The sequence below is a fragment of the Sander lucioperca genome, chromosome 4 (assembly GCF_008315115.2).
Source record: "Sander lucioperca isolate FBNREF2018 chromosome 4, SLUC_FBN_1.2, whole genome shotgun sequence".
In the NCBI taxonomy this organism is placed as follows: domain Eukaryota; kingdom Metazoa; phylum Chordata; class Actinopteri; order Perciformes; family Percidae; genus Sander; species Sander lucioperca.
Genome location: NC_050176.1, coordinates 16,295,287 through 16,319,914, shown reverse-complemented (window position 1 = coordinate 16,319,914; position 24,628 = coordinate 16,295,287). Strand labels below are relative to the sequence as shown.

Sequence of the window (24,628 nt, the reverse complement as noted above, 5' to 3'; positions counted from 1 at the left end):
TTTCCTTGTTATGTATTTCATATACCTTTTGTCTACCAGGGCTGGTTCCCAAGCTGCAGAAGAAGATCCTCACTAACAAAGACACCAAGAGGCTGCACAACCTGTCCCTCAGTACCGGTGGGGGTCCAGTCGCTCTTCAGCCTCAAGTGGTCCAGTCCAAACCACCATTTGTCCCCCCTCCCCCTGTCCAGTCTCTGGACTCCTCACAGCTGATGGGCTCTGGATTCGATCCTCTGGCTCAATTTATGAACCCTCACCTGGCGCAGTCAAACGCCGAGCCCAATCCAACCATTACTACTGCCGGTGCCGCCGTCGTGTCTGGCCTCTTCAACGCAAACCCACCCACTGGCCAGACGCCCACTGAGACGCTCCCTTTCCTAAACCAACATCCCATCATACCTTCACCAGGTATGTACACTTGCATCCGTGTACTTCGTTTCAGAAATGGCCATGATTGTGACAACATTCAGGCATTTTCAGGTTGCATGTGATGATTATTTTCATTATTAATGAATGTCATTGACTGCTGACTCCTCACTCCTCTAAACCGACTAAAATTTGAGTCTGTTAAAAAATAGTGAAAAGCACTCCGATGCCAAACAATATTCAAGTTTTATCATATACAATTTATGATTTTTCAACACATAAAAGTAGCAAATCCTCACATCCGAGGAGCTAAAAGAAGCAAGTTTGGCATTTTATGTTTGATAAAACACTTAAACATTTTTAGATGAAGTATCTGTCAATCAATTAATTGAATCATTGTTTCAGCACAAATGCTTTTGATTTGTATAAACATTTCATCCCGGAATTTATTTTTTTTTAATTGCTTTTTTAAAGACAAAGTTGCAACAACAGGTTTTCTGTCTTAAAAGGAAAAAAAACTCATATTTTCTTGTTTTTTTCCCCATCCCTCTCTTCTTGTGTTTTGCAGCGATCCACAACGCTCTTCCCCAGCAACCATCAAGACCTAGCAACCGAGCAGCGCCACTTCCTCCAAAACCCTCGCAGCCTCCCCCATCCTCGCTCCCCTCCCTGCCTCAATCCTCCTCACCCAAGCTTCAGCCCTCGCTTCCACTTGCTCTCCCCCAGCCTGTCCCTCGCGCCCGCGTCCCTTCACCCACATCGCACGGCATCTTGGGTACCCTCTCGGCACAACCTCCCCAGGCCCTGCTGGAGGACGACGAAGAGCCGCCGCCCATCAGTTCTCAAACCCCACCCCTCAGTCAAGTTCACAGCTTCTTGCAGTCGCTCCAGGCTCGACCCACCGCACAGCCGCAACCACAGACGCTACACGCGCATACGCATACGCCGGCACACGGCGCCCCTCAGCTGATGCCGTCGATGCACATGCAGGCTGTGACAACAGCCATTCCCGCCCTGACACAGAGACACAGCTCAGGTCACGCGCACATGCGCCAGCCTTTCCCACATACACATACGTCAACGTCACAGCACCAGAAGGGGGTGGCTCTGCAGCAGAAGGTACAACAGATGCAGCAACATCAACAACAGCCATCACCACGCAGCAAAGCAGATCCTTTCCCGACAGGTAAGATCTCTGTACTTAAGGCAGTGGTTTCCAAACTGGGGGTCTGGACCCCCCAAAATGATCAAAGGAAAAAGAAAAACAATGTGTTTTTTTTTTTCCTGAGTCTAAAGCAGGGATACATGTTATGAATAAATTGGGGGTTTTGGGGTTTAAGACTACGTGAAGTAAAAAAGAATTCTACAAAAAAGTGCAATTAGGTCTTTAAAAAGACAAAAGCAACATTAAAAGCATTGCAAGTAGTAGAATTAATTGGGGCTTGTTTTGATTTTATTTTTATTTTTTTACCCTCTAACATGTTGAGCAATGCAGTAATAATAGGAAAGTAAGTAAATAGACTAGTATTTTAATACTTACAACACACTGATGTCATGTTTGTAAAACCAAGTTTAATATATTGCGTCATACCTGCATCTGGCCATGTTGTGGGGCAAGCTAGCTTCCTCTCAGCTACAGGACAGCTACAACCTGTAAGATGAGGATCTCGTGACCAGTGAATGGAGCTGAAGACCTTTTGGGACTGATGCATATCAAACTGCTCTTAAAATGCTCTGCTCTCTTAAATTAAATATTGAAGCACTACAAAACACGGCAGTCGGAAATGATACTTCAAAATAAAAGCGCTACACTTTGTTTGTATTCTAAGATTGAGATTATTTATGTTTACAAACTTGACCCTTAGGCTTGGGAACCACTAGACATAAACATATTGTAGATGTCACTGCACGTTTCGTTACATTTTGCATTGAATTAAATAGAGGAATTTTCTGCTTTTCTGTTTCCTATCCTGTTTTTCTAGGTGTCCTGCGTGAGAGCCCTTCCCCCCTGATGATGCATTCTCCTCAGATGCCTCAGTTCCATCCAATGGGACAGCAGTCACCCTCCCAGACCAAGAAACATGTGAGTGAGCCAACTAGAAAGATATACAAAGATGTATAAAAATATGTATGTAGACTCTTTGTATGTTAATGTACTGTGTCTGTCTGTAGGAGCAGAGGTCCAACCTGGTGGCGGTCAAAGAAGAAAAGCTTTCCCAGTCGCCTGTTCTGCCCCCCTCGCCCTTCAGCCCTGCCATGCGTCAAGAGACACACAAACACGACAACAAACATAGTGAGTACAAGAGTTTATGTCTACTTCATTATCCATCATATCTAAAGCCAAAGAAGGTACCATTTATTTAGAAGTTGCAGAAATAAATTGTCCACATTTTGGTGCCCAAAGCTGAGCAAGGTGTCAGAATACGTCAGAATCTTAAATGGCAGAATATCGGTTCCTCTTGTTTGTCAAATATAAAAGTGATATGTGTGGAAAAGCTGCCCACAGTCATAAGCAGAGGTTAAATTGGGCCGGAGCGCAGCTCCGCCTCCTCAGGTCTACAACACACCCTGCCGGAGCTCAGCTCCGTCTCCTTCAGCACCAAATATTGTTATTCCACTTAAATTATTTTTCATCTCCTGGCAAATACATGGAATATGAGACTGAATAATTAGCAAGACTACACAGGCTACATGGAATTATCAGACGTCATAATGCATTAATCGCTGCATTCTCTGGTTCAGCACCCCGCCCACAGCCATCAAGGGAAAACTGTCACAATTCTAAACGTAACAGCGACGTTACCATGGAAACATGCAAACGGCTAGAGCGATTGAGCAGCTACCACTGAAGTCCTCTGTTCACAGTCTTGAACCTTTGACTTTTTTTTTGCCGTTTTCAAAAGTTTTTTTTTGGGGCCGAATCAAATGTTTTATGGTCACGATTCATCTCGTAGCTGGCTGCCTTGGTTCCAGACTTACAACTCTTTATATCAGCAGTTTAATGAAACGTCAACGAGATATTGAACGGAGGGGGGGGAACACTTCGGAAACAGAGCTGTTAAAAAAATTGACGTCACTGTTGATATCTGGGTCAAATGAAAGCGAGGCTCGTTCTTCTGTGGAGTCTGCCTCTTCTGGACAGACGGCGCCTCTCCATTGCTCCGGTAAGCGATAGGAAAACAAGAAAACTAGGTTAAAAAAAAAAAGTTTGAGCTGAAAGAAATGTTAGCTGTCTGAGACTGGGAGAGCTGGGAGACAAATAAAAATCAATCACGAAAAGTTTTTTTTCATGCACTCAGTTGTAGCATGCAGTCCAGAGTGTTAATGTGTCCTCTTTGATGTTCCACTAGACCACTAGTTGTGGAACCCAACTAAGTTTGTTAGGAAGTGGGTGATGACAAGGAGGTCAGCAGACCATGCTGCCTGTAGACAAAGGCAGCATAAACCAGAGGAGGCTGCCTTTACTCCTATGTGGAAGCTGATGAATGCATGAATTGTAGTATGTGAATAAGTAAATGTGATGTATTTAAAGTAGTGCTGTCAGTTAAACGCGTTAACGCAGACCCATTTTAACGGCTTCAATTTTTTTATAGCGAGATTAACGTTCTTTTTGGCATAGCAAACTTTGTAGTTTTTTTCACATGCTGTCACAACTAGTAACGTTAGAAAAACTACAACACCACACCGGATCTAGCTAGACCGGAAACAAAACAACAGGCACGCCGCACACACTTGTTTGGGCTTGCGAGCCGGTCAAAGAGTAGTAGGCTAACGTTACGTTTTGAGTGGATGGCGAGCGCAAGACGCTGAAATGGATGCCAATAAGATTCTGAATGGAAAGTTTACTTTTAAAAAGTTGCCAAATGGTTCCATTGACAAGACCAAAGTGATCTGTGTGTTTTGTCGTTGTGAACTGAGCTATCATCGCAGCACGTCCAGTCTGAAATACCACTTGATACCAAGCACACAGCTGATGAGAATTCTCCGCCCCCTCGTCAAAGCCAGGCGACAATGGATGACTTCAGACTTCATAGACTGTATATTAATATTAACAGTCTATGCTTCAGACAGAAGCACATGGATACCACAACTAAGAACAAACTTAAAAAAGACATTTGCACAAAGCCGATCCACTTTTTTATGTTGATAAGAGCATTAAAATGAGAAGAAATAATGGGCCAAAAAGAAATCAAGGATTTAGAATAGATAAAAATGTGCGATTAATTGCGAGTTAACTATGACATTAATGCGATTAATCGCGATTAAATATTTGAATCGTTTGACAGCACTAATTTAAAGTGTAAACTGTTACGTCTGCACACAAGTGCCTCAAGTGTTTTTTCGGGTTGTTTCATAACGCATTGAGTTGAGTAATGACCTCCCGTGTCAGCGTGATTACATCAAACATAACATAAACTGCCAAAGAAATTGGCCCCGATTCTCTTAAATCGCCATCATTTTCTTGTTTAAAAAGATGTTTACATATTTGCCAACCAATATTTTCAAACATGTTCAATTTCATACATTTTCCAAGGGTGTAATCCGTTGCCCGCCTGTTAACATTAAAGGTAAAAATAATAACAAAGTAAGTGAATTGTAAAGTATTTCTCTTTGTTTGAATAACTACTCAACCCTACCTTACACATTAATACTGGAAAAAGAGCCCCTTTGGTGTAAAAACACATTAAGTCATTTTACGGCGCGATTTTGAATGATGACCATTCACCGTAAATAAAGGCCCCCCCTCCCTACAAAAGTCAATGTAACCACTGGTCATAAGCATGCCACTCCTTTTTGTTACTTAGAATTCCGAAAGATTTTGTATGCTTCCTTCCAAACGTTTCTACAGCCACTTTACGGAGGCATTCTTGCTTATGACTAGGGCTGCACAATATGAGGAAAATATGTGATAAAGTTGTTTAAATATCGCAGTCACGATATTACTTGCGATGAACCAAGATTTTAAAATACTCTGCCTTTCTGCTGCTTTTAGTATTTTGGTTAAATACAACAAATTGCTTGTTGAATAAATAAAACTGTAAGGAAATTATTTCCAAGATTATTTCATTGAACTGAACACAAAAGGCACCAAAAGAAATGTATATCTGAGTGTCTTTCAACAAGTTAATGATGAAAAAAAAAAAGATTTATTATGTAGCACCCTGTTATTAAGACCCCCTGTTTGATGATTTAAGGTACATATGTATAGTTAATCCCCGTTTATGTCTCCCTCAGGATTAGACATGAAGCCATTGGATGGTTCTCGCCCCGGTTCCCGCCTCCCAGACTCCCCGGCACCACCCTGCACGCAGCAAGACAACAAAATCAAGCAAGAGCCCAAAACTCCTATTGCTCCCAAGAAGACACAGGTGTGTATGAGTGCGAGATAAGAAGCTATCGTCTTTAGCCACAGTACCACTGCACTTTGTGGTTTGTCTGTTTTTCTCTCCTTCCATTCATCCTGTCATTCTCTACCCCCTTTTCTCCTTGACTTCTCCCAGGATGTGAAGTTAAAGAACATGGGTTCCTGGGCCAGCCTGGCTCAGAGGTCCCAGTCCACGCCGGCCTCCTCCGTGCGCTCCTCCAGCGACAGCTTCGAACAGTTCAGACGGGCCGCCAGGGAGAAGGAGGAGAGAGAGAGACAGCTGAAAGCACAGGCCGAACAGGCCAGGAGGGAGCAAGAAAAGCTACGGTAGGTTGAAGGAAAACGGGTGTAATCTGGGAAGCAGAAGTCGGCAGCATGAGTTACTGTCTTACAGCGACTTGATGAGAAATGGTCAAAGATTTAAGAAGCATACCACAGTTATTATTCATCCATTTTCTTAAAAGAATACCAAAGCTTTTTAAATATGTTTTTCCTACCTTCCAAGCAGCCATTGCTTTCCATTAATTTCAGTACAGAATGAAAATCAACTCAGAGACTTAGATGTTACTAGAAAATAATAAAAGCAAGCAGAGTCCAGCATTGGTTGGGTTTAATAATGTTTCATTATCATCGTGCTATTTACCAGCTGCAGCCAGCCATCTCACTTTAAATTTTTTTATTTAGTAACCGCGACGACGACGACACCACCACCGTGGAGCAGGCTCGTCGAGTGCAAGAAGATGCCCGCCGTCGCCAGGAGCAACAGTCCCCGCTTGCTCCCACACCTCCGGCTTCCACCCCACCCACTCACTCCCCACAGGCCCTGCCCACTCAGCCACAGGCTCCGCCCACGCCCTCCTCCGCTGCACAGAACGCTCTCGACCAGAGGGAGATGGCACGCCGCCGCGAGCAGGAGAGGCGCAGGAGAGAGGCGGTACGCACAAAACTGTTTATAAAAAATTAAAAAAAAAAAAAAGTTGATTGATTTTTAAGAACGGTCTTTAATGCTCGTTCTCTCTCCTCTTCTGCAGATGGCCGACACCATTGACATCAACTTCCAGAGCGACCTGATGGCCATTTTTGAAGAGAATTTGTTTTGAGAGAGAAAAAGCAGATGATAGGAGCAGGAGAAGAAGCTACACACACACACACACAGAAACACACACACACACACACACACACAGGCAAATTTACAAACAAACATATATAAACCACAATGCTCTGATACACATGGTCGCTGCTCACACAGATGCACGCACTCTCTCTCTCACACACACACACACACACACACACACACACACACACAGACTTGATAGTAACTGTCCCTTTCTCTCAGTAGTTGAAACAGCTGGCTTGTGTCATGTGAATGAGAGGGGGGGAAGTCAAATTTAAATAAGCAACCCTCTTTTCCTCCAACCTCAGATACGTTTTGGTGTCTGGCTTGGTGTTTATGGTTGTTGGTTCTGGGTCTCCCAGGCGACGGGGAATGAAATTGTCGGCTCCCTCGAGGGAACCGAGGAAGGCAGAAGAAGGAAAAAAAAAAAAAGGAGCGGACAGAACTTTTACATTTATAAAAAAAAAAAAATAATGACAGTGAAGAGGAGGATTTAATTTAAGAAATTACGTGAAATTAACAAAAACCTTATTCTCTAATGTCTGAGAGAGGAGAAGAGGGTTTAAAAGGAACGGGTGAACAAATTTCAAACGGAGAGATCACTTTTTTCGTTTTGTTTTTTTCCCTCTCCTTATATCGTCTCTTTTTTATTTGAAGTTGGGTTTGAACTGGGGGGGGGGGGGGGGGCAGGTTCAGCGGTCATCTGAGAGTCTGTTGTTTTCTCAGGACACAGTGGGAACGCAACACCCCGGCCACATTCACACCCTTTTCTAAGACCTCTTTCCTCCCTTCACCTCCTTCTAATTCTCTCTCTTCAGTCACTAATTGGAGAGGTGGAGGCTTCAGCGATGCTCGCTCTGTTGAACATCCGGCGATGAGGAGGAAACGATGGCATTTTAAAAAGTTTCAGAGTGTGTCCTTTGCCTTAGCGCTCTGGCCTGTAAACTAACAATCATACCCTACAAATTATACATATTATATATATAAATAGATACATGGATATATATTATATACGACGAAAAGTCAACGAAAAAGAACATGAGGAATTTGGATTTTTGGGGAGCGAAGCTCGTCTCTGTGTTCATCCTAGAGCTCTGGTTTTTTTGATTTTGTAGAATTTACTGTAAAGAAGAAGAAAAAAAAAAAACCAACTTTTTTTATGATTCTGTTGAGAGGATTGTTTCGTCAGTCTTATTCTCTCTCATACCTTTTTTCTGTTTTTTGTTTTGTTTTCTCGACTCTATGCCAAAACCAATCTATTGAGTGCTGAAAGTTCATTCACATTTTTTTTTTTTTTTTTACATGTAAAATGCATCTTCTTTTCACTTTATATTAAAGGCTATGATTTTATTGCTATTTAATTTTCATTTATCCTCTTTTAAATCTCAAGTTATGCAGCAGTATGCTCTGTAATAGTTTGAAAAAGCGGTTCCTAAATCATTGTATGTCACTACTTAATAGGCCCCATCATTCTGTAGCTGCACTTAACTCTTTCATTACTTATATCATTTCTTTCCCTTTTATCATGTACATGTTTTTATTCATTTTTTTTAGCCATCTCGTCCACCACTATCTTCCTCACAGCTTCTACACTCTGTGTAATAGCTTCTTGTTTGTCTTCCTGTCTTTTAGTTTTTATTTTTAAAATGTTTTCATCGTCCATGGTAACTGTTTTTGGGATGTTGTGTGCCATTGTGTTTTTCTGGAAGCGGGAGGTTTCCCCGGTTTCCGTAGGTTGGCTCAGAGATCTGTGAGTGTTTTCGATTCTATAATCGCTTTTTTTTTTTTTTTATTATTAAATGTTTCATTCATTTCTTTTCCCTTTTCATATTTGATTGTTTTGAGTTTATTTAGTTTTCTTTTCCCTTTGCTATTTTTCTCTTTGATTTATTTTACCCAGATCAACCTGTTGGTATGTTGGCGAGTGAGGCATTGAGGTCAATAGATTCATCTTGTTCAGATTATGGAGTACAACATCTTTTTTTTAAGAAAAGTATTAAAATAATATTTAAAAACAAATCTCTAAAAATCTTGTATTTGTTTTTGTCTCCTGCACTGTTATTTACACGCATACTGTAATTCTGTGGTCCAAATGGTGAACCCTGCTGCAATTCTAGTTTCAGCCAAATGGGGGAGCTATAAAGAAAGAAGTAGAGTGTGTACAGTCTAAGCTCTCACTCACTGCTACTCAACATACCCTATATAGTCAGAAGTATTTGGACACCCCTGTCCACAGACTAAAGTCCATGTCTTTGCAGTGAAATACATCAACTATATCTGAGTGTAATGTGTAGTGGCTGTGTAGTGTTTATGCATACTTTTAATAGAATCAACTCAGCAAACTGATCTACAAATAAATATTTGTTGTTGGTGGCCGGTGAATACTGATATAGATACTTGAGAATCGTATATTAATTTTTTTATTTGCATAGTACTTTTTAAAAGATGAAGTTAATGTGCTTCACATGAATAAAATAAGAGAATACAGTAAGTCAAACAATAGATAGTTATATAACTAAGGACATAAAATCTTTACAAAAAATGAAGTAGGATTAGATGACTGGGCCCTCCCCCACCCCCTTCCTTCCTCTTCGTCAGAGCAGTTTAGAGACATCTTTAAACTCTCTTTCTGTGTGACCAGATACTGTTGGCTATAGTTAAGGGTCGGAGATCATAAGATTCATCCTAGGGGAAAGGGTTCAGTAATAGTATCCCATCTTGAAATATTGTTGGCATGCAATTGCTTGCTTTGCTCCTGTTAGGATCAGGTGGAAATGGAAATGTCCCTCTCTGGTTTACCTAACTCCTATGCAGTGGTTTAGTCCAGTTAGGGTGGGGCCAGGAGGGGTATATAAAGACCGTGGGAGAGTTGTTGGTAGCAGCTTGCTGTGAGGCTGTGTTGTTTAAATTATATTCAATGTATTTGATCTTTGTTAATTCCCCTGTGACTTTATAATGTTTTTTGCACATTATTCACAGTTGATAATGTCCTCTCAGTATCTTAAAGTTACAGTCCTCAATGTCATATTCATGTAGTTCATCCATAATATTCCAGTACTATATAGGGAGACATAGTCCTAAACTACAGCTAACATTGGGCATCACTTATTCACCTCCCACCACTAGTATCAAAATCATATAAACCCGCCTTAACAACTCGATCCCTGCCCACACTGTCAGTCACTCTTCAGCTCCACTACCATTGGCTGCTCTCCCTCGTCAGCCAACAGAGGGGCAGCTGGGGGGCGGGTACCATGCGTACAGGTTGGCAGGAGCAGCAACCGCTCCTTTGAGAAAGAGAGGCGGCAGCGGAGGATCGTGCCGGCCGACGCACCCTTTGTGCTTCTCCTGGGAGTCGGACTCAGCGCAAATCACTCCGCACAGGTAACTACCTCTAACTAACGGAAACAAGGGAGAAGTCCAAACACAGGCGACGGAGACTAACAACCAAGTTTGTGCGAAGAAAAGAAAACTATTTTTGTCGCATTTTTTTCCACGTTGTGCTCAGAGGCCGCTGAAAGTGTGCAAGAGAAGGTGACTTCAGGTAGCCTACGACAGCACGTTGTTTCTGAACTCGACGAGGACTCTTGACCTGGATTTACCTGATAAACGAGTTCACAGACACAATAAAAGGTGGCTTAGGCTACATGCAGTTTAGTGTCCCAAATTATTTTCAAAAAAGTGAGTGTCCCAAATGATGAGACAGGTTAGGGTAAGCACAGGTGGTTTAGCAGGTTCATAATTAATTAAGGACATTGTATGGGGAATGTGACACTAAACTGCACATATACCATAAAAGCTAAGCTTAATTTGTTCTCCCCTGTAGCCTAGCCTATATATTTTTTTATTTTCGTGTAAAATGCCTCTCCTGTGAGCTTGAAATGTGTGCTTTATTGTTCGGTGCTCTGCACTGGCTCAAAGCTGGCTGGAAGGAGTCTGGTGTTTATTGCAGCCTGAACATCCTCAACACTGCCATTTTAACCATGCCAATTTCTCCCAAATGGTCTTGCAATGCAGGCGAGCGACTTGTCTTATCTTCTACAAAAGCAGTGTTGTCTTTTTTTTCCACTCAGTATATTGCTTATGATTTTTTTAGTTTGGAATCTATCTGGGTGTAACCCATAGGCTATTGCTCAAAGGAAGTACACAAGGATATGCGTCCTGGTTCCAGGCAAGATAGACAAATAACATGGAATGCGTTTATGCTTCACATTTCACAGTGCATCCCAGTAAGCACACATACGTCGGCACGACGTATGCAATTGATCGCTTCGTCTGCAATTGATCGCGGGTCATAAAGAAGAATAATGAAGCATCGTTTATTGAGCGTCTGGAGGTCTTATGATCGCAATCTATACATCGCAGCGACGTATTAACTATGTCGGTGAGATGTATTAAAAGTTCCTCAGTTGTTCACGTGTCATTTGGAAGCATCGTTTATTGAGCGTCTGGACATCTTTACTACACACACTGTTGATGTGATGGACAGTGAATCTGAATTCTGCCCAGCAACTTTTAATGTGTTAGTGTGCTATTTTCTATAATAATCTGAACTTGTGTAAATTATCTTTTGAGTAGCCATATGTCTTCACATGAGGAGCATCTCGCTGCAGTCTGCGGGAAGCGGGGCTTGACATCAAGCCCCGCCCACATCCAAGTCAGTCAGTAATTATTTTTTTTTACCTACGTCGTCTCCCCATACGCTCGAACCATACAGTCGATGGCTCGAACGGACCAAGACGGTAGCAAGCCTCATATCCTCTTGTTTCACATTAGATGACAGAAACTGATGTAAGCTAAACACAAACGACATTTCATGCAACAACAGTGAACTGTAATTGGGCCCGTGTACTTTTTCGTTCATTTGATTTCCGACTTTGAAACGAAAAGAGTGGTTCGGAAATAACGTAAGACTGCTCCGGTGAAAGCCTTGTTTTCATGAGCTTCTGGGGCTAGCTGCTAGCTAGCTAGCTCGGAAGCTACATCTGATGGAAGGCAGGTTGCTAATTAGCCAATGCTAAAAAGTATGGAAGTAGCCTACTAGTTTCCCCTGCTTTCTATCAATATTCCTCAGTATTTGTCTTTTGGTGTAGTTTGCTAACATGCTTGTAGACATGTAAATGAACTGTTTGCGTGCTAGCTAAGTCAACGGTCAACACCTTTTTATATTGTAACGTGAAAGCTCAGGCTGCGTTAGCTTCAGCTAAACCACAGCCGCAACTTGCACTGCCCCGTTAAAATGCAACTTCAACCCTCGGATATAACGGTAATCACGTAGCGATTTTACTGTATCTAGACATCTGTATGTGTGTTCGACCTTTTGAAATACTTAGATTAGGTGTGTTACTGTGCAGGTAATATCCGAGGAGCATCTCGTATGATTGTGAATTCTACTGAACCAGACAGAGAGACCATTTAAAGACTCAGGAACCCTTTGCAGGTGTTTTGGATTAATTAGCTGATTAGAGTGGGACACTTTGAGCCTAAAATATTGAACCTTTTCACAATATTCAAATTTTCTGAGGGTTTTCATAAACTGTAAGCCATAGTCATCAAAATGATAACAAATACAGGCTTGAAATATCTCGCTTTGCATGTAATAAGTCTATATAATTAGTTTTACCTTTTAAGTTGAATTACTGAAATAAATGAACTTTGCACAATATTCTAATTTTTCGAGTTTCACCTGTATGCTTCTGGTTCACCTGTTAATTGTTAAAGCAAAATCACCCCTTTGTACATTTGGTTGTGACTGAATTCTTGCTGTTAATATGAAAGTCCATAACGAAACAACACACCATTAGACTTTTGAGGGCTAAATTAAATGAAATATGGCTCGTTTTCCGTTTGAACACACATTGTCATCAATATTAACAAGGTTTAAAATGACCCATTTTTCAAATTTGGATATCATTTCAAAATCAGAAATCAGTAGTAACTACATGAAAACTTCACTGTTGCATGAAATATCGTTTGTTTAGCCTACATCATCAGTTTCTATCTAATGTGAATCAAGAGGCTCTATCAGCTTCGCTACCAGGCTGTCTTGTCTTCAAAAAACTTTATTATTCAAGTACAGATCCATAAACACATTGAAAACATTAAATGCATACATACATACACGAAAAAGGGGCGCATTAAATTTACATTAAAGAGGTTGTAAGGCATTGTAAATGTTCAGAGTCCGGATGGCTTTCTTATTTGTCAGTCCTTTTTTAAGGTTTTAAAATATAATTTCATGTCATTTTTAAATTGGTGACTAGCCTATTCGGTTTTCTTTCAGATCATTTACATTTATAGATATAAAATTTTCAAATAAAATTAAAAGATTCAAAATAAAAAACATGTCATTTATCCAAATAATTTTCTTCATAGTAAAAAAATTCTACCAGGCTGTCTGGTCATGGATGTATTAAGAGAACGGTCTTGGTCCGTTAGAGCGTATGGGGAATGACGTAAATAAATTAAAAAAAAAAAAAAAAAAAGACTGACTTGGATGTGGGCGGGGCTTGATGTCAAGCCCCGCCTTCCCGCAGACTGCAGCGAGATGTACTTGCTTCACATAGACAATGGCAAAATAAATCAGAATGTTTTTTTGGTGGTGTCCCTTTGAATCATTTTTAATCATGTTAATGAGGAGTAGGGCTATGTAATAATTTATATTTATATTCACAAACAGTAGCCTATCGAAGAATTTAATTTTCAAACCCTTTACCCTATTTATATTAGACTGAAACAGACAAATAATTGTTAACGCTTTAAGTTCTGTTCTATTGAAAGGATCTAGCTACATGCTAACGAGAGCTCGACTCGGCGGAAGCATAAATACTTCAGCGCGGAAGGATACATGAGTGAATCGACAGTGATCCAACTGTCAGTCTCCGTCAGTGTCGATCAAAGTCGGGAGGATGGCGCTTGGACATTTAGCAACGGAGGATTTAATCACGGGCTTACTTCGTTTTGGAATAAAGGTCACTGAAGAGGAGCGAAGTAAAGTCAAAGGTAAATTATGTGCATTTTTAATCTGTGTGGTGTTAATATTCAAAGTTGGAAGTTAACTTTACCGTTAGCACTAGCCAAGTTCATACTCTGTCAACATTAGCTAGCTACACTCGACATTGATGATTGCCATTATTAACGTTAACAGGTTAGTTAGTTTAAACATTAGCAGTATTATGTCCCATATTGCCATTCTACATGTTACGACATGGTACTTAGCTAGCTAACGGTACTTAGCTACAGTTGACCATCGAGCTAGCTAGCTAACATTAACGTTAGCTATAAAACTACTGCGTCAGAGGAGAAAAAAGCGTTTTTGCCGCCGAAAAGTCTTTTCTTCTGACTTACGTTAACGCTAGCTATAAAACGTTAGCTGGACTGAGTCAGAGGAGAACGATAAAAAGCGTCTTTGCCGCCTAAAAGTCTTTTGTTCTGAAATATATGTTAATGGTAAAGCAAAGCCATTTGGGCGGAATGTGACTATCGGTAGCCAGTGAGGGTTTGAAATGATTTATTCTTTATTTTGTCGTCAAACTGTCTTAGAACATTTTCGTAAAACCATGTAATGTTAACGTTAATTAACCTACAAAGACTAACGTCAAGTTACAACACCAGTCACGGTAAAGTTAACTGACAGAACCGACCAACGGTTAACCTCCCTTTCAAGTAGCTAGCTAAGCTTAACATTTAACGTTAGCTAGCTAGCTGTTGTTTTCAAAATAACCCGATTATTATCATTAATAAAAAAAAGTAAGATAGGCCTAACGTTACGTTATATTAATATATGTGTGTGTGTGTGTGTGTGTGTGAGAGAGAGAGAGACTTTTCCAGCGTCTCTAATGAGGTACGCCTAAATACTTTGTCTTTTTTTAAAGATTATTTTTTGGGCATTTTAGGCCTTTTAATAGACAGGACAGCTGAAGACATGAAAGGGAATGACATGCAGCAAAGGGCCGCACGTCGGAGTCAAACCCACGGCCGCTGCGTCGAGGAGTAAACCTCTATATATATGGGCGCCCGCTTTACCAACTGAGCTATCTGGGCACCCTACTTTGTGTTTTTATATGGATATTAGGTCCGGACCAAACGGAGGATGATAGAGAAGCGTGATTGCATAATGTGCCTTTTAAATGTGTAACGTGCTGTTACCACAGTGGTGGTTAACATTGCTGTTTTTCTTTTCTGTATTGTACGTTAGATAATGAAGTTGACGGAGAAGCAGTGGACTATGGATTGACTGAGGATGGTTTCATACCTCTTTTGAAGGATCGTTTAAGAAGCAAGCCAAATTCAACCGATTTGTACAGCAGTGGAAAGAAACCGTGACACTAACCGTTGAGCCTGTCCTGGTACATTCAGAGAAGGCTACAGTGGAATCAAGGTACCGGTAACAGTAATGTTATGTGATTGTTATAACATTAGGCCCAAGTAGAACCATGGAAAATAACTCTATAATCTCATAGACATATAAATAATATAAAATGTAAAGGTTACTACTGAAGAAGTTTTTATCTGGATCTGAATTCACCTGGCTCCGGTAGTTTATGTAGTGTAACATTATGCATTAGGGTGTACACACTGTAATGCATAATCTTGCACAGTCCAGGGGTGTGATTCTTCCAGATAATTCCGGAAATCCGGCTTTTCTGACCTGAAAATGAAGCTCTCGTAAATCATGCAAATCCGCTGTCGCAAGGCACAGGTTGGGGGTATTGGTAAACATACTCTGACTCATGTCTTCATATCACTCCGCAAGTGGTCCATTAATTTGTCACGATGTAACTTCATTCAAAGCAGAGCTTCACCAAAGAGCCTGCAATCGTTGCGGAAGGTTATTTGAATAAGAATTTTGGACGTGTGGGGGCGAACTATCTTCTTAGCTGAAGCCGACAACGGGACAATATTGTTGCATGTTGGCAATGCAAGCTGAAGCGATGTAGCAGATGACGTTGAGAAGTTGCAGTGAGGAATATTTTAGGAGCACCATTTTCGGCAGTGCAGAAAGGTAGTGGCCCACACTAACTTAGTGTTGAGCCGGGAAACATTGCTAAAAGAGCTCTACAGCGAAAAGATGTGCTGGGCGAGCCGTCAGTCGGTCGAAGCTAACAGAAGCTAGCTGGCGTAAGCTGACAGCTGACCAACGCTACCAAGTGATCGGTGGAGACAGGGAGTACATGTATTTGAAAGAGTCCTGCAGTTGTGGTAGACGAAGTCGGGATATTGGATGGAGAGTCCACTGAAGTCCACTGCGGTCTGAAGGGCTAATCCTCGCTAGATCACTAGCTAGTCGATCAATGGTGAGTAACGTACGTTACACAGGCTGGCAGCAGCACAGAGTCCAGAGTTGATAAGTGTGTGTGTGTGTGTGGGGGGGGTAGAAAGGTGTTGAGAATGACCAACACCTAATCTTAAACTTAGTGTAGCTACTTAATTTGCTACAACCCGATCAGAGGTTACTTAAATTGAGACGTTCAGTCAAAATCAATCATGTCACCTTCAAACGGGATCTCTGTTTGCAGGGTTCAGGCTGGACCCTCCCGGTGATCATGCTGCTCTGGGGGACCGGCTGTACAGTGAGAAGCCGCTGCTGACCGGCGCAGAGCTCTACCGGAACTCCGACTGCTGTCTGTCCGCGCGGCCGTCTGACGGCATCAGTATTAAATTGAGACAGTTTCATTAGCGGTTAAAAACGTCTCGCGTTAAATAGTGGTCTAATTCAGTACAGTTGGTTTTAACGCCTGATGCGAAGTGTAGGCCTATTAGGAGTACACATGAAAACCCTGAACAAGCAGCGTCGCTCTGCTCCGTCTTTCTGCTATGCCCCATTCACGTAGTAGTTTTACACTATGTAGGTTAAACTCTGCAATTAATCCGCGGTTCACATGTATGTATGAACTGTGGTGGTCCGTTACACTCTAGGCTATATTCAACATCACTGATTAAGTAGCCTAAGTCAATCCAACAAACAACTGGACTTTAGGGTCAAGTGTTGTTGTATCCGGCCCATGTCCCGGATGTGAAAGCCTCCTTACTGGACTACTGAATATAATAATATTCCATTATATTTTGTATTTTGAATTGTTACCTGCCACCAGAATTTTGTGATTTCCTTGCAATAAATATTGACATTTTTACCATAAATTGGTGCCTAAAAATGTATCAGAATGCAGGAATTGAAGTCATTTACCCTCAGAATTTCCTGGGGGAGGACACCCAGATCCCCTCCCCCCCCCTGCTTTGTGTGTTCCCGCAAAGACAAATTCTGAGCAAGGAAAAAAGTATAATCACAGACAGCCATAAAAAACATTTAAATTGCAGAGTTAGAGTTATAACTTAATATGTACAGTGTCAACAGAGAAACACGGACAATTGAACAGACAGTGACAACATACATACTACATACCTACATACTGTAGAGAATGACAGTAACAGCATACAAACGGCATAAATAAGAATTTGTTATAAACGTGTGCTCTTTAAAAAGTAGAAAGCATTGTTTGCCAGTTACATTAAATGTTTAAAAATCCGTAAATGTCTGTGGGTGGGGCTGCATGGGCGTGGTAATGTGGGCTGGTGTGGGTGGGTGTGGGTGTGGTAGTAAGGAGAAAGAATAGGAGAAGGAAGTTTGTGTGAGGTGGACCTGGTCACCACAGACCCAAATTTTCTCAGCTGTTGCTACTGTCATATGCTGCACTGTCTCTTCATGTGGCACTATTATTATTTATATTATAACAAGGTAATGCAATGTGTGATCAAGTGATGACTGATTAACAGTAATGTAAATGCTAAATGCCCTAATACCTACATATCATGTAAGACTCAATTTCTCCATTTCTTTGCACAAAACTCTCCAGAAAGTGCCATTTAATGGTTTATTTTTTTAAAAAAATGAGGGGGGGAGGGGGCTGTCGCAGCATCATGGGTGCGCCGTATATTTTCCTGCTTTTTTGTCCTTTGCCAATCACACCTATGACAGTCTCTGTAGTCCGAACGCAGGGGTAGAATGTAACTAAGTACATTTACTCCAGTACTGTACTTCAGTCTAAATGTTGAGGTACTTGTACTTTACTTGAGTCTTTTCTTTTCATTCCACTTTCTACTTTTTATTCCACTACATTTATCTGTTACAGCTTTAGTTACTAGTTACTTTAGTTACTCCACTACATTCATCTGTTACAGCTTTAGTTACTAGTTACTTTACACATTAAGATTACTGCTCACAGAACACATGTAGTTTATAAAATCTGATGTTTGATTCTAAAGTAAACTGAGATGATTAGTCCATTAAACACACAACTGGTTGGATCCTTTACACTTTCTAACATGTTTTAATGTTTTAACTACATTATCCTGATAATACTTACAGACTTTTGCTTAAGTAACATTTACACTGCAGGACTTTTACTGTAACAGTATTGTTACAGTATAGTTAATTTGCCATACATTTTAAGACTATTGTTTTATTGTAAGAGTCCATGTAGGGTTTGTCTACATGTTTTATTTCCTTATATTTGTGTCGGAGTTCATATTAAATTACTAAAGGCTCTCTTTGAAATTTAATTTTAAAATCCTATGATAATGTTGTGACATGTTTCCTGTTTGTTGTTTGTGCTGTGTTGCAGAATGAATATCTGCCAAAGATTTTAAGATGGCTTTAAGATCCTAGTACCCACAGTGCTTAGACTGACTCAAAGGAAATCTCCCCTTGCAGATCTGGCTTTGGAGGAAAGAGAGGCTGCCCTCACTGAAGATGTCCCTGGTAAGTGACTCACTGATCAGCCGTGGTCACCCCTAGTGTTGTGGAGCTTAATTTCTTTTCTATTTGTCTTCAGACAAGATAAGGCCTAACCAGCCAAAATACACTGTACATTCACCTAATACACTTTCTTTTATTTTTTTACTTATTTTTCAGGGATTGATTTCAGAGCTGCAATCCTGCTGTTGCCGATCCTGTTCAGGGAGAAAAATGACATTCTCATCATACTTGGAGAGGTGTGTAATTTGCGTATACTTATTTTTTGTTTACATTACTTCACGCAGAGACTGGGAGAATTATATGCATCCCTTGGATGTCTTATTTCATAATACAAAGTTTCTAGCTGTCAATACTGGGCCTTGGTGTGGACATGGGGGAACGCAAAGCTAAATATGGGGGGGGAAAAATGCATGCACAGTAAGAAAGATCTCTGATTTCACAAAAAATGTTGTAGTCTTTTGATAGGCCATTAAATGATGGTTAAGGTTTTTACTTACCGGAGACGTTTTTGTGTGTGTGTGTGTGTGTGTGTGTGTGTATATATATATATATATATATATATATATATATATATATATATATATACACAGTTGTTTTTTTTATGAATGTTTGTGGTAGATTTCTGCAATTTAACTGAGTGAATACTACTTTATGATCTCTTGCAGGATCAGCCTGGTTGTAGCGCTATCCTATTGCATGCAGAGGGAGTTTGAAAGACAACCGTTTATCCCGCCCCTCGGATTGAGCCCTGTCAACGGAGAGTTCCCAGACCCAACATCTTGATGTGGTCTGGCCAAGCCTCCAGGAAGAGCGCCGAGTCTAAAAGCCACCATGGGCTTAGTGGATAACGGTGGTACTGCACCCCATGGCCCAGAAAGACTTTTCACATAGACTTTGCATGGCAAAAGAAACGTCTATATTTCAGCGGATAATTTGTTTCGGGGTATATCAACTTACCATCCCGAACACTGAAAGGGTCCTTGGTTAAAACGTTACGTTTTTAACATTCACTAGAAGCGAATCCAGAACTATTCAATTTTTTAAATATATATATTCCACTAAATTAAACCAGTCTCTTATTCACTTGCTGTGCAGAAACCATTCTATACTATATTTACCTCTATAGAAAACTGAGAAGACTAGATAAAACAAAATAAATAGTATGATAATAAGTCGAATCCAACGATTTTATTACAGCAGCAGTAATGAGGAACCCTGTCCTCCAGGCGCTGACGGAAGCAGAGGCCGAGAAGGCCATCAAAGAGTTTCTCCGGCTGGCACCTAATCGCCACCACCGCCGGCCAAGATAATTCTTTATTTTAATGTTTTAATATTTGTTAATGTTTTTTTTGTTTATTGATTAATTATATAGTTCAAAATAAATGTTTGTTCAGCAAAAAGTGAGAAGTTTACTGGTCTTGTTTATACCAGCGATCCTACAGAGTGATTTAAGATGTTTTCAAGTAATTAGGTTAATAATTGTTTGTCATCTTCTAGACTATGATTTCTCTGGACTGGTATTATTGGACTGTAGCTATAGTTTATTATAAAGTAGTAGTAGTTATAGCAGTAAAATGTTAATTAGGCCCCCTATCTAAAATCTTCTCGGTGTACTAAGGTAAGTAATTTGTAATTTATTTTATCAACATTTAAAGAGTAAAGGTATGTTAGGATAACATACGGTATGTAGCGCCTGACATCTGTAGACGGTATAAATGATATCTGGTGGATGTAGAGCCTGACATCTGTACTGTATAACAGGAAGATGACCACATCTGTAAGATGTATAGCAGATGTTAGAACAATGTATATAAGCCTGCATCTCTACGATGTATTGCATACGTTAGAACGACGTATATAAGCCTGCATCTCTACGACGTATGGCATACGTTAGAACGATTTATATATGTATACGTCGCGGAGAGAGCGGCTATATGTCGCTGAGACGTTGCGGGGACGTCGTGCCAGTGAGTAAACTACCAAAATACTACGTATCCCCGATGCATTTTGATTACATCGCCAATACGTCGCCGCGACGTATGTGTGCTTACTGGGATGTGTTGCCAGTTTTTTAGTTACCTGTAGGCCTACAGTCGAATGCAATTTAGGAGCCTACAGAACACCCATGCAATAAAACGACGCTGAAGTTGACTTCTGATTCGCAGCTTCGATTCAGCGGTTAAGGGGAAATTTAAAGGCTCTGACACACCAACCCGACGGCTGACCTTCGGCAGAAAAGGCAGTCGGACTGACTGCCTCCTCGAGTTGCTCAAAAAAGTGCCTCAGAACACGGAAGCGACACCGACTTGATCGTACGTTGTGCGCGAGACGTAATACGTCTCCATAACAGCAGGTGGTGCTACTGTATTGTCGCCCAAAAAATGAAAACCGGCAGCTGATTGGACGAATGCATCACAGGCTGCTCCCGAATTTTACAACCGGGCATAATGGCGGCTTTGTTCGGAATACGATCTCATATTTTACGAAGATAGTTCACCGAAACGTGTTTCTGAAAACATTTTAAGCGAGAAATGGGGCATGCAGTTGCTGAATCTGTGTTCATTTCAGATCGACAAAGGTCAGTTTAAAAGATTTTCGTCAGATTTTGAGAGACGTCAGTCAGGCTCATCCCACTCGTCGTTTCTGGGTCAGCGCTCCGCCATTCAGATGGGCCATTGAGTCCGACTGCCCGCCTTCCGATTCAACATGTCAAATTGGCCCAAATGAAGGTCGACAGCTCCTCCGATTGACGACGGCACGGAACACACCGAACAGACTCGAGTCACTGACCTCACCAGACTGTCCGGCGGCCGATAATGGGGTTGGCGTGTCAGGGCCTTTAGGGAAACTGTGAACCACAATACCAAACTGGCAGTTTGATTTTCTGTGTACTGAATTGTTTACCTAAAGTAAATTACTTTGACTTTCATGAACATAGTCTTTTTTTTTTTAAATATTAGTTTTTCTAAAATTATACTTTAAAAAATTCCCAATATATCGCCTTACGCACAGTATCGGAATATATTGCAATATATTGAATCGTGACCCATGTATCGTGGTACGTATCGTATCGCCAGAATCTTGCCAATACACAGCCCTAGTTAGTCATTAAGGTAAATTATTAATTATGTCTAAAACACAGATTTTTGAAAGCTTTGTCTTTATGAGAATGGTAATGGACAATTCTGCTTCCAACCTGTAGGGGGACCGAAGAAGAAAATTGCTTTGGTGTTGCTTTAAGGTTAGACTACTATGAAGGTGCTGGTTGACAAGTAGCTAATGCTAATGATTGGTCTATAACGTTAGCTAATTCTTGGTGGGTAACACATAGGGGTGTGCAAAAAAAAAATCGATTCACATTCTTATCGCGATTCAAGCTCTACCGATTGAAAATCGATTCATAGAATTCCAAAAATCGATTCCTTTTTTTTTCTTCTCGTTTTGTAATGGCGTGTATACTATCGTCTTGAAATGAGTTTAGCTCGCCATTCCCATAGATGGCGCTGCGTCGAATTCACACTGACGCCTGGGCACTCTTGTCATAATCAAGAGAAGAACGAGTGCAGCAGAAGTAGTTTAGTCGGCGCAAACAAATGGCAAACCTCACAGAATTATTCAACCTGCTCCATCCTCATTGAAGGCGAGAGTTTGGGCACATTTTGGCTTTTATAACCTCGAGGGGAAGACAGAACTTAATATGAATCATGCTATATGCAGGCTTTGCAAAGCGAAAGTTAAGTATTTTGGAAACACCACAAACTTGAGAACTCGCATGGTACGCCATCACCCAGAGATTAACATTAAAGACGTGGACGAACAACAACCTAAAGGACCTAACATGCCAGTCAGCCAACGCACTCTTTCAATGCTCTAAACTCCCACCGGACTCTGAACGAAAAGCTCTTTTTATTTAACAGTTTTATTTTATACTTGAGTTAAATGTATTTGAAAGCTGGCCAAAGCTTGGCACTTTGCAGTTTTTAGTTGCAAGTTTTTTTTTTTGTATGAAGTCATATAAAGTAATATCAAACTACATTTCATTTGTTGTGTTTCTTTTCTTTTAAATTGTATGTCTACTGCAATCACATGGGAAAAGTAACTACATTTACATACTGTGATCGTTGTTTTTAATTGAGAATCGTTTTTGAATCTAATCGATTTTGAATTGAATATTGAGCCTAAAAATCAATATCGAATCGTGACATTTTCTGAATCGTGCACCCCTAGTAACATAAGATTACGACATCGTTCAACACGCTCAGTTATTTTTAGTATGATTGTTTTGACCATGGTTAACAATTCTGGGCTAACCCACAAATTCATCAGTAACGTTAACTGTATAGATAGACGACTAATCTAATGGTAATTAAGCCAGCTAGCACACCCCTGTCTGTCTGCCTCACTCTCCCGGCGCTGCAAGGCTTTAGTTGGGATGAGAGCTGACAACAGCCCCGCAGACACATCCACAGTCAGCCCCCAGCCAGCTAGCAGCCAGCCATTATCATTACAGCAATCCAGCAGGAGTTGTGGGTGGAAGACCGATGTCGGTGGACAGCTGAGAGGTGGAAGTGGAGTGATCAGAGTTTTCAGGGAGGCTGAGCCGTAAGGAGCCGTCAGTAGCGAATTAAGCGTAAACGTTTTATTTTAAGGGATTAAAGGTGCAATATGAGTTCCTGCATGGTTTCAGCACTATTTCATTTTTGTCTCAAATTGTAGGCATCTTTCCTTGATTCAATTTCAATTCAGTTATATTTATAGTATCAAATCATAACAAGAGTTATCTCAAGAAACTTTACAGATAGAGTAGGTCTAGACCACACTCTATAATATACAAGGACCCAACAATTCTAGTAATTCCCCCAAGAGCAAGCATTTAGTGCGACAGTGGCGAGGAAGAACTCCCTTTTAGGAAGAAACCTCAGACAGACCCAGGCTCTTGGTAGGCGGTGTCTGAAGGTGCCGGTTGGGGGTGTGATGAATAGTGGCAATAATAGTCACAATAAAGATAATGGAACAGTGACTAGAAATAGTAGTTGTAGTAGTTCATAGCATAGTAGGGCGTTACAGGACGTAGCAGGGCACAGCAGAGCATAGCAGGGTGTAACAGGGCATGCAGCAGGACCACGGTGACAGCTGCAACCATGATTTTGGTGACATCTTAATCCAAGGAAACATGCTGGGCGAAAAAAAAAAAACATAAGGACTTCGGGGAATAAGCTCCCCAGAGCTAGGTTAGTAACAAGCATTTCTGGGACATGGATGCACACAAATGGAAAGAGAGAGGAGAGATAAGCTCACCGGCAATTTCCACTGGATGCAGAACGTCTCCGGAACGTCGGTGGAGTCATTAGGTTTCCATTAAAGTCAGTGTGTATTTCCACTGACTGCAGAACGTCTGCGTCCCTACTCCGTCCCATTTCCGTCAGTCCGCAGCCCTCCGGAGCAGATACGCAGAGCTTCTATTTTTGACGGACGGAGAGCAATTCAGCACAATTCAGATTGTGCGGGACAGGAAGTCGAGCACAGGAAAAAAAAATAAAACATCCGGTTACTTTTCAAAATAAAATACACCGTGCTCACGGCAGGTCATATTTCCCTGCACTACAACTTGCAAACACAGCACCCCTCTACTCCTCTGGATGGAAACAAACTGTTGGTTTTGTGGTTCTGTTTATAGAAACTACATCCTGTTATATCGCGCGAACATACATGAATTCGCGAGATCTCGTGGTCGGCTGGCCGCAGCCGTTACACAACAAATCCGGACCTGGTGGGTATTGACGGACGGCGGAGCACGCAGCCGTTCCGCAGCGGAGCCGGTCCGCAGACGTTCCGCATCCTGTGGAAATCCATGGTCAGTGTGTCAAAGGAAGGAAGTCCCCCAGCAGTCTAAAACTATAACCGCTAACTATGACGAGAAGCAGGTGGGCCAGGCTAGGCGGACGCTGCAACTCCTCACTCCCTAACTATAAGCTTTATCGAAGAGAAGAGTTTTAAGTTTACTCTTAAATGTGGTGACGGTGTCTGC

The 24,628-nt window shown here is 41.2% G+C and overlaps 2 protein-coding genes and 1 long non-coding RNA gene across 9 annotated transcripts in view; 2 read left to right on the top strand and 1 right to left on the bottom strand.

Annotated features, from left to right (window-relative positions):
• The window catches only part of LOC116042608 (bromodomain-containing protein 4-like), a 25,367-nt gene extending 17,395 nt beyond the window's left edge, over positions 1 to 7,972 (top strand). For 4 of the 5 annotated variants that reach the window (XM_031288873.2, XM_031288872.2, XM_031288868.2 and 1 more), the window contains 8 exons: positions 40 to 408; positions 935 to 1,552; positions 2,349 to 2,449; positions 2,539 to 2,659; positions 5,602 to 5,735; positions 5,868 to 6,058; positions 6,416 to 6,665; positions 6,763 to 7,972. In XM_031288873.2, coding sequence (XP_031144733.1) covers positions 40 to 408; positions 935 to 1,552; positions 2,349 to 2,449; positions 2,539 to 2,659; positions 5,602 to 5,735; positions 5,868 to 6,058; positions 6,416 to 6,665; positions 6,763 to 6,831 — 1,853 coding nt within the window. In that variant the 3' untranslated portion in view covers positions 6,832 to 7,972. The remainder of the gene's footprint in view (positions 1 to 39; positions 409 to 934; positions 1,553 to 2,348; positions 2,450 to 2,538; positions 2,660 to 5,601; positions 5,736 to 5,867; positions 6,059 to 6,415; positions 6,666 to 6,762) is intronic. The other variant, XM_031288871.2, reaches the window with a different exon arrangement.
• Positions 2,177 to 24,628, bottom strand: LOC118494968. The gene is made up of 3 exons (XR_004897188.1): positions 24,497 to 24,628; positions 13,943 to 13,947; positions 2,177 to 2,190 (listed from the first exon to the last, which is right to left on the bottom strand). It is a non-coding gene; the product is annotated as an uncharacterized LOC118494968 (long non-coding RNA).
• LOC116042609 (lysophosphatidic acid receptor 2-like) overlaps positions 10,287 to 24,628 on the top strand; it is a 29,027-nt gene continuing 14,685 nt past the window's right edge. For all 3 annotated transcript variants that reach the window (XR_004897187.1, XR_004103268.2, XM_031288874.2), the window contains exon 1: positions 10,287 to 10,478. The gene's annotated coding sequence lies outside the window, so the exon portion shown is untranslated. The remainder of the gene's footprint in view (positions 10,479 to 24,628) is intronic.